This window comes from Lepeophtheirus salmonis, chromosome 1, assembly GCF_016086655.4.
Source record: "Lepeophtheirus salmonis chromosome 1, UVic_Lsal_1.4, whole genome shotgun sequence".
Lineage (NCBI taxonomy): Eukaryota > Metazoa > Arthropoda > Copepoda > Siphonostomatoida > Caligidae > Lepeophtheirus > Lepeophtheirus salmonis.
In genome coordinates this window covers 28933145-28950311 of record NC_052131.2, presented here as the reverse complement: position 1 = coordinate 28950311, position 17167 = coordinate 28933145, and the positions used below count along the sequence as shown (strand labels likewise).

General features: G+C 30.2%; 3 protein-coding genes and 1 long non-coding RNA gene across 4 annotated transcripts in view; 3 read left to right on the top strand and 1 right to left on the bottom strand.

The window, feature by feature from the left end:
- LOC121117966 (XK-related protein 6) overlaps nucleotides 1–17167 on the top strand; it is a 492224-nt gene that overhangs the window by 352969 nt on the left and 122088 nt on the right. The window lies entirely within an intron of this gene.
- On the top strand, nucleotides 133–1664 carry LOC139906188 (uncharacterized). Its single transcript, XR_011781543.1, has 2 exons — nucleotides 133–231; nucleotides 1409–1664. It is a non-coding gene; the product is annotated as an uncharacterized lncRNA (long non-coding RNA).
- Nucleotides 10462–11229, bottom strand: LOC121132110 (protein FAM200C-like). The gene is made up of 2 exons (XM_040727557.1): nucleotides 10904–11229; nucleotides 10462–10786 (listed from the first exon to the last, which is right to left on the bottom strand). The coding sequence occupies exons 1-2, from the start codon at nucleotides 11227–11229 to the stop codon at nucleotides 10462–10464; spliced, it is 651 nt and encodes a 216-aa protein (XP_040583491.1).
- The window catches only part of LOC121118066 (RAS oncogene family member Rab40), a 91301-nt gene continuing 88283 nt past the window's right edge, over nucleotides 14150–17167 (top strand). Inside the window, exon 1 of the mRNA XM_071890634.1 lies at nucleotides 14150–14349. The gene's annotated coding sequence lies outside the window, so the exon portion shown is untranslated. The remainder of the gene's footprint in view (nucleotides 14350–17167) is intronic.

The window sequence follows — 17167 nt, the reverse complement described above, 5'->3', positions numbered from 1 at the left end:
AAAAATTATTTTACTTATATAATGATTAATGGAACTCTTCTTTCACGTGATAAGGAAGTAACTTTGCTTAATTCTGGGTTAAACAAGGAATTTGCAGTCTAGTAATGACGTAAGTATTTATGATATATCGGACTTCTCTTGACGTCATCACTTGTCACCGCTATTTATTTTAACTAATAACTTTATTATTATTTATAGAGTCATGATTATCAAAAATTTATATTTAAATAGGTTAATTATATCTAATACTTAATATATTTATTATTTCAACATTGAAAATCAAACAGAATTATCCTAAATTTTGTTAACCTGTGAAGGTCCAAAGCATTGATTGACCAATAAACTCCTTACATGCGGCAAAATAAAGTCATGGATATCAAAATCAAATAATTAAATAGGCTGTAATTTTTTCATGCAGTGATAGTGAGAGGGGGAAAAAATTAATTATTCTGCAACTCCATGTCTAGTCTCAAGTCTTTGTTCAAAAGTCTAAGTCTTTGAATATTTTTATCGAGTCCAACTTAAGTATTCAAATTTCTTTCTATCTAATTTCAAACATTTCAAGTCCACAATTATAATATAGGGTCTTTGTTTTTCTTGAGCTCAGTATAAATTAGCTCTATAGTCAAAGTCGAGTAGTGAGTCTTTGATAGTGAGATAAAGTCGAGACGCAAAGCCTTCAAAATATGAACTCAAGTCAAAGTAGAGTCACAAGTTTCGAATCCTATCCACCACCATATCCACTTGCCAATTTATATTTTGTACCGTCAATAGGTTCTCATCATGAGAAGTACAAAGTTAGATTTTCTACGTTATCCATCTCTTTTATCACTCGTAATTTGAAGTTTCAGTATATCTCATCATGTATAAGATCTAGTCTGTATTTTGGAACTTTCCATTACGAATATACCATTGAGAAGGTTTAGGATGATTCTATTTGACTTGCATAATTTTGAAATAATTCATACTTATGTTAAAAATTAGATATAATGAACCTATTTAAATATTTATTTTTGATATTCATAATTCTATTTCACCGTATTTAAGCAGTTATTCAAAAATTCCTTCTCAGATATTTATCATAACATAATCCTTCAATACTCCTTCAAAAATCAATCCTTAAATTCATTTAGTAAAATAACCCAAGTAAAATTCAATGTTTTCCCAATCTTTTGACATGGAATTAAGTTGACATGGAATATTTATTAAAGCTTATGTGTTTTGCATAAGGCTAAACAATCAGGCAAAGTATCTATTTTAATTGAAAAGTGTTTTTATTTTAGTATTCAAATTTTGATGATTTATACAAGCTCCTTTACCTAAAATGTAACACTTTTTTTTAAATGACCCGCCTTTGTCCTATTGGTTATATTTCGATGTTTAATTTATTGTTAACAATTATCTATAGAAACTGTCAACCAAAAATAAGAAAAGTCTACTGAGAAATAAGTGTGTCATAATCAAAAACATATAACAACGCAGAGCTGCAACTTAAGAGTTATCAGCGATTGGAAATTCACCATCAGAGATAATCCAGGGAACACTGAAATTGATATGGAACACTCTCTTTTTTGTTTGTTTTACAAGACTGCAAAGAAGAAATGAATAATTCATTTTTTATATATTCATTCCACATGATTATTATAGTTTTTTGTGTACTTAGAGACTTTGAGGTTAAACTTATTAATGTATTTTTGTTTTCAACAATTGTTATATATCTACTTTTATTTAGTAATTATAAATCTTTACAATAATATACATACAGTTTTAGGGACCTTAATTAGATATAAAATATACGATATATCCATCACATATATGTATTACATATTCTCAGGAATTATTTAATAAATTTATTAACAATTTCATCAAATAAATTGATATTTTGCATTTATTATGTTAGACAGAATGATTTGCAGTTGTCCAGGTTGTAGGACTGGTTATCCTAAGAAAAAAACTCATCAAAATCATAGTGAGAAAGAAATTGTTGAAGAAAAACATTTTTTTCATAAGTTTCCAAAAGATCCTGAACTTATTAAAGTCCATCAGAAGAAAAAACTAGGAGACAAATCAATAATTCGTGTTAACCTTCTTTTAAAATCAATATCATCAATTTAAGTCTATATAATTGACAACATCTCACTACATCGGTTAGATACTGTTCCTATCGTCCATTTTGACAAAAACATGATTGAAATGGACCCTATGGAGTTGGCGAATATTCTATATTGTCAATCTATTGGAATTTATAGAATATGTAGGTAGTAGTTAAGTTCTGCATCATTCATACTATGATTCTACTCCAGCCATATGAGAATGATATGACAATTAATATTCAATTGAGTCATTAATTAAAGTATATTCACCAATGCGAGTAACATAGGAAATAATAGGCCAACGTGGAATCATCCATAACCACGAAACCCAAGAGATTATTTTCTCTAATGGCGTAGTTAAACCCTATCGCCGATCATCACAGATGTCAGATTGTTATATATCAGATCCTGCATTCGAATTTAATGAACATGAGTTGAACTTTTTGAAATCGGTTAGAACTTGAACATCGTATGTTATGACTAAGAACGTGTTTTCCGTAGACCTTTCCGGTTTGCCACCAAAAAAAAACCTCTTTAAAATGAATGCGGTATCTTCTCAATACTTATTTAGATAATAGGTTGATCAATTTTTACCATGATGAAAAACTAGAACTAACCTTACGAAATATGCTCATAGTAGGTTTTTTGAGAGACAACTGCCTATGAATGAATCAGCCTTTCATATAAATAAAAAAAAGGAAAAGTGCTTGCAAAAATTCTTCTAATACTAAAAAAATTTCAAAGCTGAAATCAGATAGAATAGTGAATTAGCTCATTTTTTTCTTCAATATAATTTGTATATTGTACAATATTATATTTGTTTCATTATAAAATGAAGCTCAATTAAAATTATGTGTTAAGTTTTCAATAAAAAAATTAAATATTTAGTAGTTTAAAAAGGGTAAGTTATGGCTTATGAGCTGTTAAAGTTTCAATTTACTGCATTTACTTTATTCATATGATAAATGATGAATCCATAGTAAAAAGAGCGTACGGCAAACGAAGATATCTCTCCATATTCATTTTCAGTGTTCCTTGTGTAATTATCAGTCACCAAAGTTGATAATCCTGTAGAGAAAAACGCGTTACAAGGAGGGGGGAGGGAGAAAGACTTATGGTATCATTGTTTAAAATGCTGATGTGATTATCAGCTGCCTGTTTTATTATGATTTTTGAGGGTACAACGAATGTATTTATTAGCAAAATGTTTAATGAAGATATACTCCGTATAATTGACTAAGACTTTTTTATCTGTTACAGTAGATTTGAATACGTCACACTACATGAAATTATAATTCATTATGAACCATATTCTTAGAATAATAACTAATGAAACGAGAAAGTAGAGTATTTCGAAATATATTTGAAGTTCCAAGTTTAAAAAAGAAGGCTTAAATTAAATATAATCTATATATTAAAAAATAAACCATCATTTATGTTAAATATACAAAATTGAACAATTGTAATTATATAACTAATAATAAAAATAAATTATAAATACAGAATATTGAAATAATAGATTGATCCAAATAATAGTTTCTTGTTCTGACATCGGAATTCAGTTAAATATGTCATAACTTTAGATTGCAAAACACAAGCCAGACGTGGAGTTTAATCAAAAATATCACCACCCTTTTTTCCTCATGTACAAGTTGCATATACAATTGTGCACAGGATAGATATATCTCTACCGATGAGATCTTAATAATTATTAATAATAAAGTAGATGTCAAAATCATAAAATTAGACAATATAAAAAAAGTGTTAGAATTAAATCCATCGTAAAGATTTAGAGCAAAAGCTAATTATGTAGTAATAAGTCGTCCGTCTGTTTAATTTTCCTCTGAAACAATCATTTTCGCCTATCATTAGTGTAAATTGTTTTAAAAATGAATAATATAATAAATACATATGAATTTATATATAATTTTATTATTTTTCACGCATTAATGCTATTTCAATAGCATTGTAAATATGGGAGATACCCAAATAAATACCAAACTTGAAACAAAAAACTTTTATAGTAATTTGAACGAATAATCTTTTTCATAAAATACAAATAATAAGAAAAGGAATTTTGACATTAAAAGTTATTTAAGCAAATCAGATTTTTTAAATTGCTATTACTACTATAAAAATGTATCAAAAGTGAGGGGCCAATTAGCCGAATTAGCCAATTTCCGAGTTTGTAATTTAAGAAAATGAGTCACAGCTCAGAATTGTGTGTACTCGCCACCCTTCCCTTAAAGATTTGTAGCTATTACATTTCTAATAAGGGATTATTCCAGGAAGGTGCTGGATCACTACTCCTTGAAAATTTCTAAAAATTCGATAAATACCAACTTACCCCTTATTCCGTGCTCCAAATTTTATATCATAGATATAAGATTCTCAACTTTTTCATCACTGCAAAGCCTTAAATTTTTTATTTATGAAGAGCAGATAGTTTTGCCCGAATATTTGCGTTTAAATTTTTATTTATAAATATTTTTGTAGGATTTTTTTTTTTTTTTGAAAAATACTTTTATTGTGAATTTTTGATGATTTTCTTTTGTAGAAAATATATTCTTAAATGGTCTTTAAAAAAAAAAAAAAAAAAAGGAAACAATTATTTACGATCTTGAGAAATTTGCGGATCTTTAAGGAATACACCTTTGTGCTTCACGGATCCCCGTTTGGAATAATTGCCATATATTATAGTATTTTAGCATTAATGTTAAGTTATTGTTAGAAATTTTTTTGTCAACTTTTTTCATATTTGTTATAAAGTAAATATGTGGTTCAATATTCCAGATACAATATCAAAATCAATAAAATAAATATAATTAAGTCATTTCCACATTGTACGGCCAGATTAATTGATAAGATGAAATTGTGTTTCCTCATCTTCGTCACAGAGTCGACATATAAGGTTTACCCATTTTAAATGTTTGAAGTTTTTCCAGGATTCCATCTTTGATATCTTAAGGTTATAAATACATAAAATTTGCCAACACCGTAGTATTAAAAATTGTATATACATGATGGAGATTTAAAAAAAGAAACGGTTTCTTTTAGGTTCCTTTGATTGGTCAAATGGAGTCGCATTGATTAAGTATAAGTAGAGATGGGTGTTTTCTAAGAGCACGAGGAGAAGATGGGAGCGAGCCATATTATATACCTGAATTAAGACTTTTGTTAATATCAGGTGCCTGCATTATGATTATGGCGGAGTCTTCATTAATTCCATAAAGCTTTGTCATGGGTAAGATCACATTCTTGTCTTAGAAAGTTGAATGCATTTGGGAAAGTGCCTGAACTCCTTTCATTATATTATTGATTCCCGGCGGGAAAATGAAGCCTAATCTCAATAATTAATCGGTCTAGCACAAGATAAAATGATGAAATCTTCAGTGCACACAAGTTTTTTAATGCATCAAAATTAGTTTGTTTGTGCTTACGCTTTTGCTTGGAAGTAGTAGGTAGTCCATGGCTTACAATAAGGCTCTCTGTCCGTTTTAATATTTCCCCCCATTCTTCCTCTATTCTTTTTTCGAAAGGGTAGTAATAACAGAATGCGCCAAATTATCAGCTGCCGCAAAATCAAAATTAGATCCTTGTAGCTGATCGGACATGAATTTAGTTGTCCTAATAACGTATTCAAAAATAATTAGGTGCAAAATAAATTGTTCATCAAAGAGATACATTATTGTTCTTGCTTCTGCTCTTCTTCGTACATTTGATCCTTCCACGATGCTTCTTTGTGTTGCTTGTATTACAGCAATTGTATCTTTGATTGCTACAACAGCTTCATATTGGCATGCCCACCTTGTGTCACTAAGTCTCTTTAATTCAATGCCTGGTGATGTTGGTTTAAGATCCTTCTATTTTTTAGTAAATAGTTCGGGAACTACATGTCCCGAAAATAACTTGTAAAGCATTCCAACGATATTAAAAAAAATCGTTAGCAACCCTCACAATACGAACACAATCTACCAGGACAAAATTGAGTCTGTGAGCGTAGCAATGAATATACATCGCTTGAGGAAGTTCCTTTCTGAATTTCTCCTGAACGCCATTATTTGATCCTGACATAACAGAAGCTCCATCATTACACTGTCCAACAATCTATTTATATCAGTATTACATTGGCTAAAAGTAAGTTTTATTGATGATAGAAGAGAATGAGCGTCAATGTCTTTTGCAGTGGTAAAATGTAGAAACTCTTCACGTATTTCTCCAGACTCTTGATGTAAATAATGAACTACTATTGAGATTTATCGTTTTTTAGAGATTTATTTACTTTCATTGACTAGAAGAACAAAATGTTCAGCGTCTTTCACATCACAACTGACTTTTCTTCCTAAGATATCCGCCATCACATGAATTATTTCATTCTGAATGTCGTGGTGAGTATATTTTCGTTTTTTCGAAGACAATTTTTGAGCGAAAGTTTAATTAAATATGCCTATAACATTTATAGTTCCGAGAAATCTCCCTTATTTGAAGATTCTTCGTTCTCTCTGTTACCTTGCATAACGAGGCCTTGAAAAGCTGTATAGCGAAGAGCTTCAACAACAGCTCCGATATAACTTCTGTTTCCTTTAACCAGCTGTGAGTGTCCTCTATCCAACAAATTGTTCATATTCGATCCTCGAGATTCTTTGATTTTAAATTCACTCCATTGTTCCATACAAAACTTTTGTGTCGAGCTTTCATTGTGACTCTTTAAACTTGAAATAACCTTTCTCCAGCTAGAAAAATCCGGTGACAAGAGAAGCAGGCTCATGATGTATACATCCTTTCCAATTTTTGTTTGGAAAATGACGGCATACGAAACAGAATATATAATCATTTGTTAAACTATATTCCACCCATTTAAAGAGATCAAACAAGCCTTTTTAAAACAACGCATTTGAGTAACATTCATACCAATCTTGAGGGATACCTTGAAAGCAAAGGTTGTCGTGGACCATCTCTTGGATGAGAACTGATATCAATAATAAAATTTTGGTTAGAAATACTAACACTTGAATTTGCATTTGTATTTCCTTCTTTATCTTCAAGGGTAAAGCAATTAGAGAAAGAAACTAGTCTCAACAATATTTATACTGAAATGAACGCAGTTATCATAAATAAAGAAGGAATACTTATACATACATAAAACTGAAAACAAAATAACAACAACCGAAGATAAAACCAAGACAAAACACAAATTAACTTATCTTTATTAAAACTTTAATTAATAATTTGATCGCTGAGATGATGCCATTGATATCTGACTTTTCTGCTGATCTTTTCGCTTAAATCATTAGATGAGTTTTGGGTAATTATGGCCTTAACCTTATTTTCTCCCTTCCCATTGTAGTGAGCAAGCATCTCATTTCTACCGATCGTAGCTACAAAATTCCGAAGTAATTCGTAGGAGATAAGCACAACTCCAAAAAAGATGGTCTGTGGTTTCACTTTCCTTCTTGCAGAAGATACACTGACTTCTTTGGTCGCGAATTTTTTTTGCTCATACTTCCTAAGTTCCAGAAAGAAGTCGGTACTTAAACCACTTTTCAGCGGACGACATATATTTATTTTGAATAGCTTTGATGCTACTGTATGGACTTTTTACTATGCCTCTTCTGACTAAATAGTCTATGAACGGTTTCATACATTTTTTTTGTGGCACACCTTCGAATTTCTGGAGTGGTATCACTTGAGGTACTCATCCTGAAAGGTATAAAAGGTCTTTGAACACCTCTACCAGGGCCAAGAATAGTTTTGAATTATTGTTTAGCCATCTTGTCTATAAGGAGGCATAAAATCGACATCCGTGGCAATCTCAGCTGAAAGAGTTCTTACTTCTGGGAAGCTAAGTCGCTCACAAATCGGCATTTCCTATCCGAGTGAAAATTCAGCATGCATTGATAAAATAATCACAATTGATCATTAGTTATAAACAAACAGATTCAACTTCTTCTCAGGGAAGATTCAAGCCTGACCAATCCTTTGTCTTGATTTGATATCTTCTATTTAAATGTATATGAAAGGAAGCCTAGGTCTACTATTTGATTGTCCTTGTTAGTAAAGGAATACTTCTCTAGAAAGTATATAGTGAACAATGTATACTGTATAGGCATTCCGAATTTGTAATTAGTTCAATAAATTGTCAATCAAAACACTAAATTGTCAATCAAAACACTAAATTGTTAATCAAAACACTAAATTGTCGCTTCATTATATATCTTATTGACTTTTTTGCGAACGTGTTTATAAATGTCTTTTGTGGAGGTGCTTAGGGGTGCTTGAGCACCCCTAGCTCCCCTCTATCGCCGCCACTGCATTATAGCATGATTTTCATCTATGTCTATATAATTATCAAAGCAAAGTTAGTCTGTTTTTTTTTTTTTTTGACATAATACTTATGAGCAATGCCAGGTACTCCATCATGTGTATTATAAAGACAGTAAAAAATACCAATATCAAAAAATGTTCTCTCCATATTTTTAAATACCTGTTATGATTTGCCGAATACTTTCAATATATTGAATCAAACTCATTCAAAATGGTACGGAATGAAAAAAAAAACTCTGCGTAAATACACAATTACCGTTATCTATCAAAAACTCTCATAATACCGTCACCTAAAAATATAATACTTAATTTTTATTGATAAAATACATTTATGTGGAAGTTAAATACGCTTGAGTGATTCATGATCAGGGATTCTTAGTTCGTCAACAAATCTGTTCAGACTACATGTAGAAACATTATTGTTGTGTGTTGAAGAGGTGTGTTGGACTATTTAATAACAAGACGGCCGAGAGAAAGAGGAGTAACGTGGAGGAATAAAGCGAGGATAGATTTATAAGGAACACATGTATATTATATTCTGGTACATAATACAGACTACTCTAATAGTCATAAAGAATATCAATCTATTTATACTAGCAGATAAAACATAGATACTACTTTACATATAGATATAAAAAAACATATTAAATAATCTTAAAAACAATAAGAAGAGTGAGAGAGGAAAGGAAAGAAGAAGATCCTTTGTAAACACTACAATTATAAAAGCATTTTATTTTTAGTTTACGGTACTAATTATTATTATAGTTTTTGAACATAATGGTAATTGAGTATTTATTCTAGTCAATCAATCTATATCAAGTTCATCATATACGATTCTGGTTCAAATATAAGGAAATAATTAAGAACAATGTAAATCGAAAAAATTGGTATGTTAATGATATTTAAGAAAAAAAGAGGCAAAAGCAAACCAAGGAATATTTGCACAAATATTTCTCTTCCTTTTTTGATGAACCAAGAGCGATTTTTTAAGAGTAGAATAGTTATGAAATGAGAGTAAGAATTGAATTAAAGTAATCCTGTAATGAGTTTCTTAAGGACCAGGCATAAGCAAACTAAAAAAAATATATAATCCGCAAGGTGATGTGACAGTTACATGAGCTTCATGACGTAACAAAAAAATTCCACAGCACCCTCTATGTGAGTAACATTCCTACATATATTTTAAATGAATAATATTATTAGTCAGGTAGTTGTATATTTTGCCACAAGACAGCGGTTATTTGCTAACAAACAAAATAATAAGTAAACAACACTCATGTAGCCTTTAGAATAGAAAAATATTAAGAAAGAAATAGCCTTTAGTGCAGTGGTTCCCAACCGATTTCAACCCATGCCCCACCAATGCATTTCTGAAATGTCGATGCTCCGGGACATTTGATTTACGGTGTTTAAAAATTAACTGTTATTCACGGTAAGGAACCATTAACTTGTCTCTAAAGAAAATTCAAAAGAACATAGCATCCATGAAGAGAAAAATATAAAACGATAGAGCGGTTAAATAAATAAAGATTCCAAACATATAATAACAAACTGAAATCAGAAGTAGAAATATTTGACTGAAATTTATTCTGTAATACTTTGATCATTTTAATTATTGAACCAATAAAAAATAAAAATTGAGCCCACCTAAAGATGTAGCTTAGTGAGATCCTTGTACATCATGTCTACGACAGAGAGATTTTATATCAGGGTTCAATTTAGTCAACTTAATTCTCAAGTTTCCTTGTTTAGTGATGTCCAGTCGATTTATTTTTTTAATAGAAAATCATTGACAGTACTAAAGTCAAATTCAGCTAAATATGAAGATGGAAAGGTAACAACAATTTTCTTGCAAAGCTGGTTGAATGTGGGTATTTGGTTTCTGTCTCATCGCAAAGCCATGTCATTTCTCCTTTTATATTAAATAAAGTTTTAAATGACTCGTCATTCTGCATTTCCGAGAGTTCTTTTTGGTACTACATCGAAACATCAGATATATTCACTAGCATTGGCTGCATCACCCATGTTGGAAATTCAATTTGTTTTAAATCAGAAAATCGTTCTTAAAATCAGAGGCAATAATTTTTAAACGATCCACAATGACAAGTATAGCATGATCCGTCACCTCAAATTTTTTTAGCCAATGAAACTGGTCAAAAAGTTTGTGAGAAATCTTTTCTTGACATGCCTCAATAAATGTAACAAAACCAAATATATTTTTCTTTGCATCCACAAGAGTTCTATTTGATCCTTGAAGTTGTTTATTCAACATATTCAATTTCTTAAAAATATCTGTCAAATAACTCCCAGATGATTTACCATCAACGGTAAGTAGGTGGTTTATTTCAGGCTTGTCACTTAAAAAGACACTAAGAATATCATATAAACCCATGAATATTTTCAAGCAATTCCCCTTAGAAAAGCACCTTACATCAGTGTGAAGTAAAAGTCTCACATGGTCTGCATTTTCATTTTCACAAAATTACTTGAATAGACACTCACATTTTGCATTAGCATTGATAGCATTAATACATTTTATAACAGAGTGGAGTACCTCATTAAGAGGAGGAGTAATATTTTTGGCCACTAAGTTCTCTCTATGAATAACATAGTGTACAATAATCATTTCTGGATTCTCATCTTTCGTCAATTTAAGGCAGCCTTTTTTCTTGCCCATCATAACAGGATCACCATCTGCCGCACAATATATTATGTTTTCCATAGGTATATTGTTGCCGTGTAAGTAATTAGTTAATTTACCATATATATCAGCAGCAGAAGTGGTGGTTTCTAATGATTTTCTGAATAGCATTTCTTCAGCAAATTCGCCTTTATCAATATATCTTGCATGTGCTAACAATACAACTTCACTGTCTCTCAGGGTAGATTCATCCGTTTGCAGTGAGAAATTTCTAGATTTTAACTTTCGACAAGTTGTGTTTCAAAATCTTCACCAATTTCATCTATTCTTCTAGTATCAGTATTGTTACTGAGTGGCATGGCTTTAACAACGTTGTCATCTTTTTCCATGACTGTTTTGAGAAATACTGATATTGATGGTTTTATTAAATCCTCTCCTATAGTGTGATTTTTTCCACATTTAGCAATGAGTAAAGATATCTCATAACTAGCCTCAAGAGTGCGACAGACCCTAATAGTTTTTTTTTAGTGACCAGAGACTTTATTGTCGATCTTTTTTTAAACCTCTCCTTTAAAGACTTAAAGTAATTTAAATCTGGATTTACATACACATTATGGTTTGCCTTGAAATGCAACTCAAGACGACCTGGTTTCATTGATTCGTTGGTCAAACATTGTTTCCAAATTTTAAATATTCTTCTAATATTAACGAACTTTTTTTTTTACTTGCACTACTCATTTTATGCATAGGGTTTATTACTGAAATAAATAAACTTATTAATTAATTAACAAAGTAGGCTATTCATAGTTATAATTGAATTTACATGATTACCGAGTTCGATTTGTATATCTATAATAATACAAAAACTCTGATAACGATGTTTCCTGGAATGTTTTACACTTTGTATGTATTATGTTATCGTAGTTATGACGTCACTGCAGAGTAAAATTAAGTAGCAATTAAACAAATATTATGTAGAGAAATCTATTAGGACAAAAAGTGCACCAAAATTTATTGAAGCTATCGGAACTTTTCTCTGATAAACATGATAATCAAAACTAAATTTCACATTATCGTTTTAGTCTGTTTATTTATTTATGTGGGTTAGTATAGTAATCTAAAAAAAAACACGTCATGCGCATGCCCCCCCAAAAAAAAAAAACAACAACATTGACATGTCCCACTGGTGGGCGTGCGCCCCACGTTGGGAACTAATGCTTTAGTGGGAACATTGAATTTGAACAATAATATCCTCATAATATCAATAACTCCCATATATAATTAAAGTTTTTTTTCTGAATGCTGATTGGTTGTACCCAAGTTAGCTTTTTTTAAACTGTAAAAACCTACCAACTATTAAATGAAGAATAATCCCATAGTTGAAAAGAATTGGCTAATTACTAGCAATTTTTTTTCTTTTTTTTTTTCTTTCTTTGAGGCAAAAGTTGAGAAATACAAAAGATAAGCTATATAAATTTTATTTTATATTACAACTAGAACTTATAAGTAGAAATTTGAACTTAATTGTTTCATAATTTTTTTTTTGGTGGGGCATATGGTGGAACCAGTGTTACTCACTTTGGCTTTAATCTATAGCTAACATATTTGGGTTTATAAACCATTACATAAATTAAGTACTGTATTCATAAAAAAAATTTGACTTTTTCAGCATAAAATTATGTTTATGTTGGATTGACTAATCATCCTCTTTTTTTACCCTTACTGAGCACTTTTTTATAAGTGAATTAAATGTCCAATTTTATCAGTTTATTATTAAAACCCTATATATATTTTTTAATATATTTTCTAAAATAAATCCAAAAATATTTTTTTAAATCAAGAATCAAAATTTGTTATTTTTAAATAATAATAAACCCCCCTCTAAAAACCGACATTGATCAAGCTTAATGTCCTCCTTTTTGGAAATAAAATCTGGTAATTCTAATCAAGGAATACAATATATAGGATCATGTTCTTTTTTTTTCTCTCATTCTCTTTCCTTTTTGGACAAACTACGGGCGATATAATATTATTAGTATTACTATTAGTAGAATAAAATTGAAATGAAAGATGGAACACATTGTTAACTTTATTGTATCACACAACCTTTCCTCCGAAAATAAACCAAAAAAAAAAAAAAAAAAAAAAAAATCGAATCATAGTTACCAAATGTCTTATGTACTCCCAGACTGTCACCCTCGTATTATTTCTTCACCATTTTTAAAATGACTTACATATTTTGTAATATTAAAATCTTTATAGTATTTTATTCAATACTGTATTTGGAATGATCAGGCTAAAATACAAGTGTATGTGTTGTACCCCTTCAAAGTACTTCAAATCTGTTTAAATAGATTTTAGTTTATATAAATTTTCATACACTTCATAATAAATACAACTTTTTCTTGTTGTAAAAATGTATTTTCTTATAATTATTCGTAAATTTCGCAATTTTCATTTTTTATAAAAGTTTGGTGAATTTGGTTGCATTTACGCCAAATGCAGCTGTTGGGTTGGGAACATGCATGGTCGTGGAGTTGTTTTTTTTCCACCGGGATGTCCCTTTTTATGATAAAACAGACGACGTCACTATATCATTTGCCCTTGTGCCGTATATGCTACTTTTTCTTCCCTTTGCAGAATTTACATTGTTCATTTATTTACAATGGTGAATTCACGCAGACTGTTTAGTTAGTTATGAAAATATATTCCATCATCCTAGCGGGGAAAAAAAGTGTCGCTGGGATAACTACCTTGTGTACATGGATCACGTGGTCTTTTTTTTTCTTACTTTGTTTTAAAGCTTAAGAACTAACCTCTTTACCAAACTAACATTAAAACGTAATATTTCTTCTCATTTCATAAGTATGTAGTATGTACGAGTATATTATATAATGAATGCGCCGAGTAGCCGCAGTATAAGCATGAACGAACTTCATCCATTTACAAGCATGTAACTTGAGTTATTATATCTCACTATAATCATCATTCAGAAAGCCGCACGCATTAAAAAAAAATACGCACATATTGACTTGAGCTTCATTGTGTGTATGTTGTAACTTGTATACTAGAAATATGTCTTTTATATTTTAGTTGTATTTGATAAGGAATAAAGAGAGACATACCTCTTTTGAGTTGTTTTAAATAATATATTTGTTTGTTCCAATATTTTGTGTACTGTACACATTGTATTTGAGATTTGATATGATCGGTTGCGTATTTGAAGCCTCTTTGAACATGAACTAACGATACATAATTTCGTTTCTACTTCCTTCATACCACAAGACCGAGGTAGGTTTAAATCATCAGAACAACTAAATAAATTTGCTCTATTACACATTATTATTGATTATAATTTTACTAATATAAGTGCAAAAAAAAAAACACACAGACATATTGAGTGAATGCAGTTTGTTGAAAGAACCATATGTTTTTTTGAAGATTTGAGTAAACATTAAATCTTTTAGTAGCTCACAGAGTTAGGAATTGTATATTTTCTATAATATATTATCAGGATGTATAATGTTTGAAGAAATGTAATTGAATGTCCGATATAATAAATGGACGAATTCCAAATTATAATTCATTTATTCAGTTCTTCTTCCTAAATCATAAATAAATCCAGAAGAAAAAAACAAACTAAAATGATGTTTCTCAAAATTGAACCTATGAATTATGATCAATATCTATCAATAATGATAAATTTTGATTTAAAATTTGCAAATTGCACTTATATTAGTAAAAATTGAATATCACAAAAAAAAGGGAAATGGATACACTTTATTTGAAAGGGGCATTGACGGGCCAAAATAAGTCCCATAAATCAAATGAAAGTTATAAATTATGGTTAACATTCTAATAATAATCTTCCATTTCTTTCAAAAAATCCTTTGGAGACACTGCAAATTGCATTACTTAAAGTAGCAAAAATTAATGGTCATAATAAATAAAAAATTGATGGAATTAATTTGAAAGGTCTGAATCGGGGCAAAATACAATCTCATAAATCAAATGAATATTTTGAAATATAGTTAATATTCTTGTAATATATCATGTAAAAAAATATTTTTGACATGTTTCCTTTACTTGGTTTTTGTTCAAGATTGTTTTTGTGTTAACTCACCGCATACTATGCAAATAGGTATACCAATTTGAAAGAATAATTAAATTTATGATTAATTAATCATTTATTAAAATGAATCAGGATTTGTATCTATGTGAAAAAAGTAAAGTATTTGCTTCATCCAGTATACCGAGTGGTCCAATAAAATCTGAACACATTTAATTTTAAACTTCAACAAGATATAATTTATTAATTAACAATATAATTTCAACGATATATAATTTATTAATCAACAATATAATTTCAACAAAATTAATACTATAAATAGATGTGTATCTAAGCTCTCTTAATCATTAATGTAGCCGTCCTTAGTGGCAATTATGGCTTTCAGACGGAAGCTGAAGGCTTGTAACCCACTGCAGAGGTAGACCTCTGTCATGGTGTTCCAGTGCTGGCTGAAAATGTCTTTGAGGGCCTCGGTGTTCGGATGACGGACATTGTAGCCTTTCCCCTAGATATGGACCCCAAATTTGTAGTCGAGGGGGTTGATTACAGGGCTTGAAGGGGAGGGGGGCCAAAAGTGTGAAAAAAATAGTTCAAAAGACTCATGCAAAAGAGTCCTGCAACAAAGGAGATAGGTTACTTTCATTGGTTGGGTTAAAAGTGGCCTCTCCACCCTCACAAGGCTCTTTCCACTCACTTACTTTTTTTTAAACTCTCTGTGCAGTCTGTTGTGAACCCCCGAAATCTCTTGCATGGGCCCTCATGGACTTGAAATGATTGGCTTGGACTGTTTTCTTTAACTCCTCGCGGTCTAGTTTGACCTTTTAGATAGAGCAATTTTCCCGAACGACGTAGAAGGTGGCTCTGGAGTGCACGAATGGAAATTCGTCGACCACGTTCAAGTGTCATTTTCTAGACATGTACGTAAGCTTTTTTATTTTGTAGCCAATTGTTTATGCTTTAATATATCAAAATATGAATTAATTTCAATCACTCAAACTTCACTAACTATAGAATTAGTAAGTGTTCATATTTCAATGGTCCACCCGGCACATACTTAAACTTAATGATGTCGGTTAAAAAACTCTCATTATGTTCTTTTAACTTAATTGATTCGACACAATTTTACAAAAAAATGTCTACAAAATTCATAAAAAAATTCACAAACAAATGATAAAATATTCATACTAATATTTGTTAAAATATATGGATCAACTTTAAAAATATTCTACTTACTAATAAATAACACTTATAATGATCATCAATCACAATTGTTAACTTTTTGTAGCGTATTTCTTTTTTATAAATATTTTGTAGTTAGATATCTAAACTAAGGTATCTTTTGCCTCCAGCCTGGAATTCTTGCATAAATTAGTGAAATGTCCGATTTTTGTGAGCTAAAGCGATTTTCATAAGGAAATTTTTAGAATCCAAAACTTTAAAAAAAAAAAAAAAAGAATCAAATGTTATAAATATTTTAGGCATTTTATTAATGTCAAGATGTGAATAAAAATACCCCTTTAACCCCTAACACTGCCACTGTTTGAAAAGCGTCACATCATTTTTTTGGAAATCAAAATATGGTCACTCTTATCTAATTTACATAATATGTAGTCAGATACAAGAGGTGGGCACTTGGACTCGAGTCCATTTTGGGAAACCTTGAGACTGATCTTGATCACACAATCAAACATTCACGAATCAACTTGGACTCGAAAGTCATCATAACTTTTTTACTCGATATAGAGTAATCTTTATCTCTCTGTTAGTGAACTGGGAACACCCCAAGATTTATAAAAAATAAATTATGATTCCTTTGAATCTTTATTTTATTGCCAATACTTTTCAGTATCCCCCTGAAACATTAAATCTAATTATATGCAATTTTTTATTCATCTTGATAATGCCCTGTTTAAGACTTTTAATAGAGTTTAATTAACTGTTTTGATTTAAAGTCGTTCCTTTATTTTTCCTTTTTTTTTAATTCTTATTTTGTTCAATATCAGGACTGAGGATATATTTTTTATGCAATAGACTCAGCTT